Here is a 12,737-nt window from a genome sequence, read left to right on the forward strand (position 1 = left end):
TAAAGTTATGAAACGATTTATAAGTAATAAGCTTTAAAAATTAAAAAATTACATGAAGAGATCACTGATATGAAATTAAGAAAATTGAAAATGGAATAAATTATTAGAAAAGTTCTCGACAAGTTTAATCGCTTCCAAAGTTCAATAAACATGTAAATGACTCAGAGTCCATGAAATATGTATCTCTATATGAAATTATACATGAAATAATAATCCTTTATTATTTAGTTATTTTTATTTTAAATTATGCAGCACTAAGCAATATGCTTAGCATGATGGATTGTTTCCTCGCGTAGGTATTGGAGAGATTGACCAGTAGAGTCCAGATATAGATTCTGAGCAGATCTGCACTGGTGTGGAAGTCACCTCAGCAGAGTATTTTTGGTAGGGCTCATGTATATTTAGATTTTATATTTTTGATTTCTGTACATAAGTCAAAGATGTAATTCATTTTGTGACTATAATATAAATTGTAAATTATTGCATATGAATTCTATTAATAAAAGTAAATATGTTTTACATGAATTGATTATATGACATATGATATGAATTGATGATATGATGTGATACATTGAAACTAATGAGATGGATATGACAAGACGTAAATTGATATAGATCGAACTTATGATATGAAAATTTTAACAGGTAAATAGTAAAACTCACCATGCACTAATAAAACAAAAGAGACTTTGTCTGGGTCTCTACGAAAATAAGACGTGATAAAAAAAAATTTCTACACGTAAGATAATATAATTAAATTAATATTGTATACGACAAGACAGGATATGGTGCTCCGGAATTGAATGTAGCATGCCTTACTTGGCTATACTGTAGACGGGTGAGGGGTGTTACACGTCTAGACATCTCGACTGTCCGGACAGATACTGGTCACCGGAACAGTGAAATGTACTGATCTAATGAACATAGGGGTGTTACAATTATAAAAGTTTTAATGAGTAAAATTAAAAAAAAAAAATTGAGTGGGGACAATTGACCACACATCTCATGACATGACTCTGCTATTGACTACAAGGATACACCAGATTTATAATGGATTTTGAATTTGGTGCTAACTTAAATGGATTTTGCAACGAATTTGTTGCTATCATTACAATCTTTTTCATTTGCCAATAGATTGTGTAATCGGTTGTTAAATTAGCAATGAATTTCAAATTTTATAGCTAAATTTTGGAAATATTTCCTTTTAACAATGGATTTAGCAACAAAAATAAAATACCATTATCTTTTTAATTTAAAAGAACTAAAAAAGAAGCATATAGCAATGAATTTCAAATTAGTTACTAAATTTAACAACAAACTAAATCAAGTGAAGAGACAATAAACTTTTAAATTTAGCAACGTAGTATAACCTCCATTGCTAAATTAAGAGAAGAGAAAATATATTCACATTTAGCGATGGATTCAAATATGTTGTTAAATTTAGCAATGAAATGCAAAATTCTTTGCTAAATTTCAATAAGAGAGAAAGTACACTTTCACATTTAGTAACGAATTTCAAATCCATTGCTAAATTTAACAACCTTTTGCCAAATCAAAGAACAAATAAAATACACTTTCACATGAATATGAAATCCATTGTTAAATCAAGAAGAGGGAGAAAAAAAAAGTAACACTTTCACATTTAGCAATGAATTCCAAATCCATTGCTAAACTTACTAATAGTTTCTAAATCAAGAGCAAAGAAAATACACTATCACATTTAGCAATTGATTTAGTAATGGATTTTGCAATCCACTGTTAAATCAAGAGCAGTATTTTTTTTTTTTTAATTTAGTAACGAATTGAAAATTTTGTTGGTAAATTTAGCAATGAGTTTCAAAATCGTTACTAATTTCTAAAGGAAAAAAGCCTTCTTTTCCTTTTCTAAAGACCAACTTTATCAAAATTTTCAATCCATTTCTATTTTTTGAAGGAAAAAACTGGTTGGTAAATCGGATTTTCCAATTGCTAGATTGTGGGGGAAAAAAAACTTGCTATTTTGTCAAATTTAACAACGGATTTGCAGTACGTTGCTAAATTACGTATTAATAACTACAAACGCCTTTCTTAATTTCACTCATTTTGTTTCAATTGTCTTCTCTCTAATTTTAATATTTCTTCTTTTTTCTCTCATTTCTTTTTTTTTTTTTCCTTCTTATTTCTTTATCTTTTCTCTCATTTTCTTCTTTTTTTTTTTTTTATCATTTTGTTCACTTTCATTTACTTTTTTTTTCTTCATTTTTTAATTATAACTTATATTTTTAATTTTCATTAATATATTTTTCTCTCATTTTATTTTCTCATCTTTATTTAATTTTTCTTTTTCAAAGACCACCTTTTGTTTTATTATAAAGTATTACAGTAATTACTAGTACTAAAAATTTTTTATAACAATAAAATAATATAAACAAGAAAATTTAATTTTAAAAATAATACTAAAAGTTATTATTTTATTCGAAATTAATTTTTTCCTTTCTTTTCTTTTTTTTTTTAATTAGCAATGGATTATTATATTTGCTGATATAGCAACATATTGAAAAATCCATTGCCAAATTAGCAATGCATGACAAAAAAATAAAATTCATTAATTTTTTTTTTTATTTTTCTCTCATTTTGCCAAAGAATTTGAAAATCTGTTGATTGTAGTGACGGATTTTAATTCGTTGCCACTTGATTTAGCGACGTGCTTAGCTGAAATCAACTCATTCCTTATGGATTAGCAGCGTATTTTTCCATTGCTAAACATGTTCTTGTAGTGTATAGCGAAGCAACAACACCTGGAAAGGTTGGCGCCACATATCTCTTCTTCAATGGCTCAACACCGTTTTCATAAGGGTTGAGTACACAAAAACGTTTTGTTCTACTATCATCCATTTTTTCCTAGCTAGGATGACAGTAGATGAACTATTATGATTTTTCTCTATTTGTGCAACTGAAGCAGTAGGGCTTTGTTATTCTTCTTTAGTTCATCGTAACGTTCTTATTTCTACTACACTCACCTTGTGGATCTATTGTACGTCAAATATTCAATACACTAAAAAAAAAAATAAAAAAAAACAATGAAAAATTGCCTATATTTGGTTGATAATTAGAATTATCAACTAATTATTGACGAAATTTTTTTATCCACAAATTCTAATTTCTAACATTGTGGTTAAATTTACCGATGAATTATTTTATAGGTAAATTATTATTTTTTATAGGTCATTTTATAGGGGATCGTAGCATATAATTTACCGAATATTTATTGATAATACTTTTCATCAGTAATTACCTACGATAATAAATTATTATAAATAATTGTCATAGGTAATTATCCACTTTAACTATTCATAGGTAATTTTTTTTAATTTTTAATTGAATTTTTCTACTTTTTAATTTAATTTAATTTTTAAATTTAATTTAATTTAAACTTTTAATTTTATCTAATTTTTATTTATTTTTACTTTTTTATTTTTTAAAATTAATTATTAATTATTAATAATTTTAATTTACTTTAAAATTAATTTTAATTTTAAAATTTAAATGAATATAAAAAAATAACTGGTGGGCTCAAAATATGCCCCACACAGTAATTATACCCCAATTATCTTAAGTTGGGAAGCGCCTTCCTTGATAGGCAAGCCAACTCCTCTCCAGTCTATTAAAAAATATAGAATTTATCAATGAGATAAGTTCATTAATAATTATTGATGAAACATTTTTATAGTTAATTTATTTTAAAATTTTATTTTTTATTTTTTTAATATTATCGATAAAATATGAGTTTGTTAATAATTATTAACCATATTTGTGGTAGGTAAAATTTTTTTAATATTTTTAAATTTTTTTTTAATATTATTGACTAAATACAAGTTCATTGGTAATTATCGATGAAATATTTTCGTAGGCAATTTATTTTAAAATTTTATTTTTTGTTCTATTTGAGCCTTTTTATTTTTTTTTTATTTTCTTTCTAATATTATCAATCAAATATGAGCTCGTTATAATTTATTTTATAATTTTATTTTTTATTTTATTCTTAATATTACTGATCAAATATGAGTTTGTTAGTAATTATCAACGAATAATTTTTATAGGTAAAATTTTTTAATTTTTTTTCACATTTTGTTTTTAATATTACTGACTAAATACTAGTTTGTTAGTATTTACCGATGAAATATGTTTACAGGTAATTTATTTTAAAATTTATTTTTTATTTTTTTTATTAATATTATTGATCAAATATGAGTTCGTTGGCAATCATCGATGAATTATTTTTTGGAGCTAAAATTTTTTAAGTTTTTTAATTTTTTTTATTTATTTTATTATTACTGTCTAAATATGAATTATTGGTAATTACTGACGAAATATTTTCGTAAGTAAAATTTTTTAAACTTTTTAATTTTTTTTTTAATATTACCGATCAATTATGAGTTTGTTAGTAATTACTAATGAATATTTTTATTGGTATATTTTTTATTTGGTTGCTAATTTTACTGTTGGTAGTTGGCGCTACATTTACCTACGAAATTGTTATCGATAAAGATTCTATCGGTAATTTCATTGGTATAAATTTATTTAAATTTTAATTTTCTTGGCTTCCTTTTTGGTTGGTAAATTGTTAGTAAATTGCCAGTAGTTACCAACAAATTTTTTTTTTATCTATAATTTTCATAGTTATCATTTAAATTTCTTGCAGTGCACCATCAAGTAGCATAGTTAGCTTAACCACAATTTTATAGAACTTATTTTTCACTTTGTCAGGGATTATATGATTACATAGCATACTCGACTATCAAATGAATTTTTTTGAAAAAAAATTAATATTTTAACCTAAAACGACCTTAAAAACATACAAATTAATTTGAATTTGACCCCAAATTCACTTTGTATATAGCGATTCAATGGATAACTCAAATTAACTCATGATTCAAAATGATTCAACCCAAATTTTGAAAAAGATTAGGCTTAAATAGACTTGTAATCAAAATAACTCAAATTCAAAACAGCCCGATTTGACTCATTTATCATTTCTACATGCAAATTATATGCATTCCTTTTGGTTTTCGAATCCTGATCTGTTTGGAAACTAGAATTTTAGAAGATTTTAATTCAATTGATTTCCGTTTTATTGATTTTCATGTTTAGAATGAAATAATTCAATTATTACTAATTTAAAAAAAATTTCACCTTAAAAAAATAAAAATAAAGCTTGATTTTATAAAAATATAGTTGAATTCTTTTCTTACAAATGATTTATTTTAATAAATAAAAAAGATTAAGAGTTTGAATTTGAAAATTTATTTAAATTATATTTATTAAGAGAACATGTAAAAGATTTATTTATGACTCATACTCTTTTATGAAGAATGAATTTAAGTGGATACGTATCATTACTTGCAAGGTAACCTCAAGATATTACAAGAAAGTTTCCACTCGAAAACATTATTGGGCCAAGAAATCAAATGATTAGACAGAAAAAGAGGGTATATACGGTGACTCAGGTGTATGCGTCTCCCTAACATTTGGATCTGTCACATTGAGAATTGATTCCCATCATGTGCTTTAATCTATCGATAAGATAAGAGATAACAAACTGTATACTATTGCACATGAAGCGACCCAAAGGATTGATGAAGCCACTCATGTCTGCTTTTGTGTTCTTTGCCTTTGTGTCAACTACCTCTGCTTTTGACTCTCTTTGCTTTTGCATGCATGCTCACCAGTACTCCCACTTAGCTTTCTCATTTCTGCTCAACAGTTTTATAACTTGTAATTATGTTAAAACCTTTAATTGAGTATTGTCTTTATCTGCAATTTTAAATTTTGAGCTTTCTTATTCTTTTTAAAAAATAATATAAATTGAAAAGAGTCTGATATTATTCACGTTATAAATTTAATATACGTAAAGGAATTATATTAATTAAACATTATTGAAATGAGGGATTTGTCCCATATCGGGTAGAAAAAATAAATATTAAAAAAAAATATAATAAGAAAAAATAAAATAAAATTAGCTTAGATATTTTTATTGAAATTAACTCCAATCTTTAATGCATGTACCTTTGCCGATTGTCATCCATGCTTGGATATTTACTTGCAAGCTTTAACTTTAGCTTGAGTGATTCTTGATAAAGAAAGCACTGAATTATTGTGTTGAGTGACTGAACATGGGACTGTGTTTCTTTAAAATTTCCTCATGATCTTTGTTTGAAATAATTTGTGTTGAAGCTTAATTTAATTAAATAATTTAAAATAAATAAATAAATATATCTTTATTCCTTTTTTTTTCTTTCATTTATAAAAATAAAAGTATCCCGAATTTTCAATAATATAGATTACAAAAAGACTGATTTTTAAATTCAAAAATAGTTTAATATTAATAACCGCTTTAATTTAGTAATACTAAAATATTTTTAAGGCAATAAAATTTTGAATTTAAAAACCAATCAAAATCAATTAAAAAGAAAATAGATTACACAAAATTGATAGATTCTTCAAAATTATACTCAACAAATCATAAAGTATGCCCTCAGCAAGCCAATAGTCATACGCCATTATATCAATTAATGCAGAAACAATTAAAAAAAAAAAGGAATGCAAAGTGCCATTAGCTGATCATTTTTGGAATTTTCAATTCTTGAAGCTGTGCTGAGAAGTTGGTGTTTCTTGGTGGTGGTGGTGGTGGTGGTCATAAATCAAAGTGGTATCCATCTCAGTAACCCACTAAAATGAAGTAAAGCAGATAATGATTTGTGCACTCCAGAGACCAGAATATATAGTCTTCAATGAGGGTAGCATATAAACAACGACAATTTAAGCCCATGTCATGCCTTCTTCAGCGTTGAGCAAACTGTTAGTTTAATTTTAAATCAAACCGAAATCAAAAAATCAATTTCATGTAAAATATTAATTGAATTAAACTTAATTGAGAAAGAAATTAAATCAAATAAAAAATCTGAATTTATGTAAAATTAAAATTTTTTAAATTAATAATTAAAACCAAATCCACATGCTAAAAATTAAATCGATTTAATTTAAAATTTTAATTAAAATCGAAATCTGCTCACTCACAATAATATCGCAGCCCTAAACGTAACGCATGAGAGAGTTTTCAAGAGATTGGAACGTTTTCCATTTCCATTGGCAGTTTCTTCCTTTTTCTTTGTATCGTATTTCTTTTGGTGAGTTCTTTTGATTCTTTTATAAAAAGAAGAAAAAAATGAAAAGGGACGGTTTCCGATTAACAAGAAAAAGATGATGACGATTTATGACATCATAAAGCATGCAAGTTGCTTCAATTACCTAAGAGCACTCTAAAAATTAAAAGCATATATATATATATATATAAGGAATTTTTTTAACATTTTTAGAGGGAGTTCTTGATGCCATCGAATTCAATAAAATTGATAAGACTGCTCAGGAAATTAATGCTTTTGTTTCTTGGCCAATTAATTAAGGGTATGATCATGAAATGTTTAAATTTATATAAAAATGGGTTTAATATTTATAAAATTAAATATATATATTTAAATTTGTGTCTTTATTATATGAACTTTAATTAATTTTATATAAATTTTGATGTAAATATTTGATTTAACAGTTATTAAATTCATTCTGATTAATGTTCCATTAATTAATATAGATAATTTCTAGAACTCTTTCAGTTTCATTTTAAGTATTTTGAAGGTTTTTATATAAAAATTAAAGAAACATTGAAAAATTTTATTTTTATAAAAAAAATACTAATTGACTTAAGAATTCTTATATTTAATTACGATAAAAAAAAGGTGATAAGATAGAAATAAATGCATTGGGGATAACAAAAAATAAAGGTAAAATTAAAAAAAATAATTAATACTTAATTTTCTAGAAAACCAAATAAAGTGGGACAAAAACAGTTTTTTAAAATAACACTTGGGATGGATCGAAAGTAGTAAAACTTCACAGCTAGCTAATTAAGATATACTTTTATGTCGTTTAAGGTTTTGTACATCAATTAAGAAAGTAATTAAATCATCTAAATTACAATAAAATTCTCTTTAACTTGATTAAATTATTTTTTTTTATCTTACTTAACTAAGAAAGAGATAATAGGATAAATTATAGAAAATTATAAAAATAATTATTATACTTAATAAAGATAAAAGTAAAATTAAAAAAAATTAATTATTATACCTTAAATCAAAATATCATATAATTTTAAACAAAACAATTTTTAAAATGGGAGTATTAAAATTCACACTAATTAATTTCCTGTACGAAAAGAAATCACTGTGAAATTAATAACTACAATCCCAAGGCCCAAATAGTGACTCTCGCCTCGATTGGTCCAAAGGTCAAACCAAAAAAAGTTTCAAATTTCCTTCCTAATTATATTAATATAAATTGGTACTTGCATCTCCACTCTCCATGGATTTTTTTTTTTTTATCTGAATAAAGGCACTGGTCCACGTCGACATTTTGACTCCTTTGCTTTTCTATCAGACCAATTAAGGGCCAAATAGAGAAAGTAGTTTTAATCTTTAATCCTTTTTAATTTCTTTCCAAAAAACAATACAAGGAAACAATCCTGTAGCCGTGGGGTTGATTAGTGTTTGTTGAGTGTGTCCATTATTGCCATAAAAACAACCCACTGGTGTTCTTAAAGTTAAAAAAAAAAGAAGCATCCAAATATAATTGAAGTTGTGACACTGTTACATGAAATTTTGTGTAGGTAGCAACAGAATGTGATAATTATTGCTGGTTTTTGGCTTGTCTTCAGGCTTTTGATACATGGGTTGTTCTATATTTTCCCCATAGTTTACTCATTTGGTGTCTTTCTCATGGCTGGAGGTCAGAGAACAAAAGGACTCAACAAGTCTTGCTTTGTGCTCATAGGTAAAATCATCTTAATTAATTTTGCTTCTTTTGATGAGATTGATTAATTAATTCATACTTATTTAAGTAATGAAGATAGTTATTATTATTTTTATTATTTTTTTTTTCTTTGAAATAGTGATAGCTGGAATAGAGAGGTTTGCCTTCAAAGGGGTGGCATCGAATTTGGTAACTTATCTTACAGATGTTGTTAAGATGAGCAATTCTGCGGCAGCCAAGACTGTTAATAATTGGTGTGGTTTCACATCCATGTTACCACTGTTAGTTGCATCCCTTGCTGATTCTTGTTGGGACAAGTATCCCACCATCTTAGCCTCTTCTTTCATCTATGTTGTGGTGAGTTTCTTTTCTTCATTTCCTTTTTTTCTTTTCCTCATTTAATCTATAAACTTGATTCTTGTCTTTTTTTTTTTCCCCCCTGATTATGATTCAAATATAAGACCTTTTTAGTGAGAATTTCAAGCCTTCATAGCTGGGATACTTCCCATAATCTCATTCATTTAGTTCTTTCTTTTTTTCTTTAAAATGATACATTTTTTCATTCCATGAAAGATTGCAACTTCAGATTTTAATTTTCAGGACCTGGCTCATTGAGGTCTGGGTTCTTCAACTCTTTCATATGGAAAATGAAATCCAGAAATTGTGTTAATGAATTTTATTTCAAGCATAGGCATTAGTAATCTTGAGTGAAAATGGGTCATAAATGCTCATAATGAAAACTGTAGCTGCATAACATGCTGCCTCCAATATATTCTGCCAAGTTGCATACCAGTGAAAGATTTATTAGCTCTTTTTGTTCTTTTTTTCCTTTTAAATCTACATATTTTCTGCTTTTTTTTTTTTCTCTCTTTTTAAGGGGCTTGTGGCATTGACGTCAACAGAATTGACTTGGTCATGGTATCCCTCCAACAACCTAAGCTTTTCATTCCTGTTTTGTTCGCTCTGTTTGGTCTCACTAGGCCAAGGTGGATATAACCCATCTTTGCAAGCTTTTGGAGCCGATCAACTTGAAAGTGATGATGAACTTCCATGCTCAAAAGATGACCAGAAATCTAATAAAAAGAGTTTGTTCTTTAAATGGTGGTATTTTGGTGTTTGTGGTGGTAGCCTCTTAGGTGTCACAGTCATGTCCTATATTCAAGACACATTTGGCTGGGTACTGGGATTTACTATCCCAACAATTGCAATGGTTTCTTCAATTGGATTATTCTGGTGTGGAAGCAGAATGTATGTGTACAAACAGAAAGATAATAGTACAGATAAAAAGCCATTTCGAAACATAGTTCGAGCGATTAAAGAAACTGCATTGAAATTAACAAACTGCAGAATCAAATTATCAAGTAGCAAATCTCAAGTTGTTGAGCTAGAGTAGGTTTTCTTATTTGTAATTCAAGTCTGTTTCATTTCAAGATGTCAATGAGTTCTGATGATAACAAAATATTTTTGAATTTTTTTTATAGGCTGCAGGAGAAGCCTCTTTGTCCTGAGAGCTTAGGCAAGGTCAAGGGCTTGAATGACAACTCTTTTGAAAATGCAAAGGTTGTATTAAGGCTTGTGCCTATTTGGACAATGCTCCTGATGTTTGCAGTCATTTTTCAACAGCCTGCCACATTCTTCACCAAGCAAGGTGTGACAATGAAGAGGAATATTGGCAGCAATTTCAAGATCCCTCCAGCTACACTACAGAGTTCTATTACAGTATCTATAATCCTTCTGATGCCACTGTATGATACAATGTTTATCCCAATTATACGGATCATAACTCGGGATGAAAAGGGTATCAATGTAATGCAAAGAATGGGGATTGGGATGGTTCTTTCTATAATAGCTATGATGATTGCAGCACTGGTTGAAACAAAAAGGCTTGAGATGAGCCAAAAAATGCCACATTCTGAAACAGTTCCCCTAAGCATATTTTGGCTGCTACCTCAGTACATTCTGCTTGGCATTTCAGACATCTTCACTGTTGTTGGGATGCAAGAGTTTTTCTACAGTGAAGTTCCAGGAAGAATGAAAACTATGGGGATTGCACTGTATACTAGCGTATTTGGAGTGGGAAGTTTCTTGGGTGCCCTGTTGATTTCCCTTGTAGAAATTTTCAACAATTCAAGAGGGAGGCAGAGCTGGTTCTCTGACGACATGAGAGAAGCTCACCTGGACAAGTACTACTGGCTTCTAGCCTTGTTAAGTGCACTAAGCATGCTGCTTTATGTCATTTTGTGCAAATTTTACAGGAGTGAATAGGATTGTGAGAATTGTCAGTGAGTACTTTGTTTTAAATTTTCATATAGTTTTTGTCTAAAGAAAAATCTCCTGTAATCACTTGAAATTTTGGCAGCATATTTTACTTGCAATCACTTATTTCTTGCAACTATATGTATGTGTGTGATTAAAGAGGATACAGAGCTTGTATGCCTTTAACATCATCTAGGGCGAGATCCCTTTTAATAGCCCCTGGTGCAATTGTAGGGTACATGACAGCATTGGGATCCTGACTATGTGCAAGGCCCAGGAGATGACCTATTTCATGAAGAGCCACAGATTCATAGTCCATTTGGTCCTTGGCAGGATGAGTACTCCAATTCTCAGTCGCATCATAATGTGACCTTCCATCTGGTGGGTAGAAAGAATGAGCCAATATTTTGCCAGGCCCATCAAAAGGGAATCCATCTCCATGAGCACCGGTATAAAACCCAATCACAAGATTTGCTGCTTCACCAGCAGCGGCTCGGTGAAAATTGAACTGGGATACAATCTTCCAACTTACAAAAGCTTCTGCAAAAGCAGCCTTCACGTCTGGAGTATTGGGGACATTAGGGAGGAATGAGTAGCTGAGATTAAATTTGTGCCATTTTGGCTTCCCATTTGGATATGCATAAAGCAAACCAATGTTAGAGTTTCTGGACTGATTCAGGGATGTGAAATTGGTGAGATCAGGCACTCCACATCGTGGAATCATCATTCTTTTTATGGTATCAGAGTCAAGACTTCCAGTAACCTTGAGATGGTAGAAGTTTTGGTATGCTTTGAGTGCAGACTCCAAATGATCATCAAAATTATTGTTTAGATGATTGACATGATCTGGATTTGGATAGTATCCAAATCTAATAAGGAATTTTTTCACTTCAATAAGCCCAGCAACAGTTTGGCCCTTGTGGACTTGCTCTATATTTTGAAAGAATTTGAAAGCTTGCCCTTCAAATTTCAAGGTTTTAGACTGAGATATGGAGAATTGGATTGAAAAGAGGAGGAAGACTACCAAAAGATGGGAGACTTGGCAAGGCATTCTGAGTTGTTTTAGCAAGAACATGCCTTATTTTTCTGTTTCTGGTTTGATGATTTAAGTTGATGTTGCATGGCTTTATACAACCACGCATTCACTTGTATAAAATCATGTGATTTACGCATATATTTTAATGAATTTGGTAAGAGAATCCAATCAGAATCATAATTCCAATAATTATGGTTCTCATTCCTATAATTATGGCTCCTGTAATTATGTATTTCATTCCTCTAATTATGTTTCCATATCTGGTGCACACTGAGATAGATTTGAGAAAACTCTTTTTTTTTTTTTTATTTACTGTTCACAAATTTAAATACCATCCTATCGCTTAAATTCTTATAAATTATTTTAATGTATGGCATGATACATTTTTATTAATTTTGATAATCAATTTAATTTACTTATCAATTTTTATTAATTTTGGTCTTTTTTATACAATAAATTATTGGATGAAATATATCAGTCTATCTATCTTCTGTATATATAAAAATCAGACCTTTTTTTTTTAGTATTGCTATTCATACAGATTTTTTTCTTGGTGTTGTTACGTGACACTTACCAAATTTAATGATTATCTTCTTTATAATTA

At 28.4% G+C, this 12,737-nt stretch overlaps 2 protein-coding genes across 2 annotated transcripts; one reads left to right on the forward strand and one right to left on the reverse strand.

Moving 5' to 3' along the window:
- Positions 1 to 8,575: 8,575 nt before the first annotated feature.
- On the forward strand, positions 8,576 to 11,216 carry LOC110650456 (protein NRT1/ PTR FAMILY 5.9). The gene is made up of 4 exons (XM_021805422.2): positions 8,576 to 8,862; positions 8,981 to 9,198; positions 9,719 to 10,230; positions 10,323 to 11,216. The coding sequence occupies exons 1-4, from the start codon at positions 8,808 to 8,810 to the stop codon at positions 11,104 to 11,106; spliced, it is 1,569 nt and encodes a 522-aa protein (XP_021661114.2). The 5' UTR covers positions 8,576 to 8,807; the 3' UTR covers positions 11,107 to 11,216.
- Positions 11,217 to 11,251: 35 nt separating this feature from the next.
- On the reverse strand, positions 11,252 to 12,295 carry LOC110650457 (metalloendoproteinase 2-MMP-like). Its single transcript, XM_021805424.2, has one exon. The coding sequence runs from the start codon at positions 12,170 to 12,172 to the stop codon at positions 11,252 to 11,254; it is 921 nt and encodes a 306-aa protein (XP_021661116.2). The 5' UTR covers positions 12,173 to 12,295.
- Positions 12,296 to 12,737: the final 442 nt, after the last annotated feature.

Source organism: Hevea brasiliensis, chromosome 18, assembly GCF_030052815.1.
Source record: "Hevea brasiliensis isolate MT/VB/25A 57/8 chromosome 18, ASM3005281v1, whole genome shotgun sequence".
NCBI classification, from domain to species: Eukaryota; Viridiplantae; Streptophyta; class Magnoliopsida; order Malpighiales; family Euphorbiaceae; genus Hevea; species Hevea brasiliensis.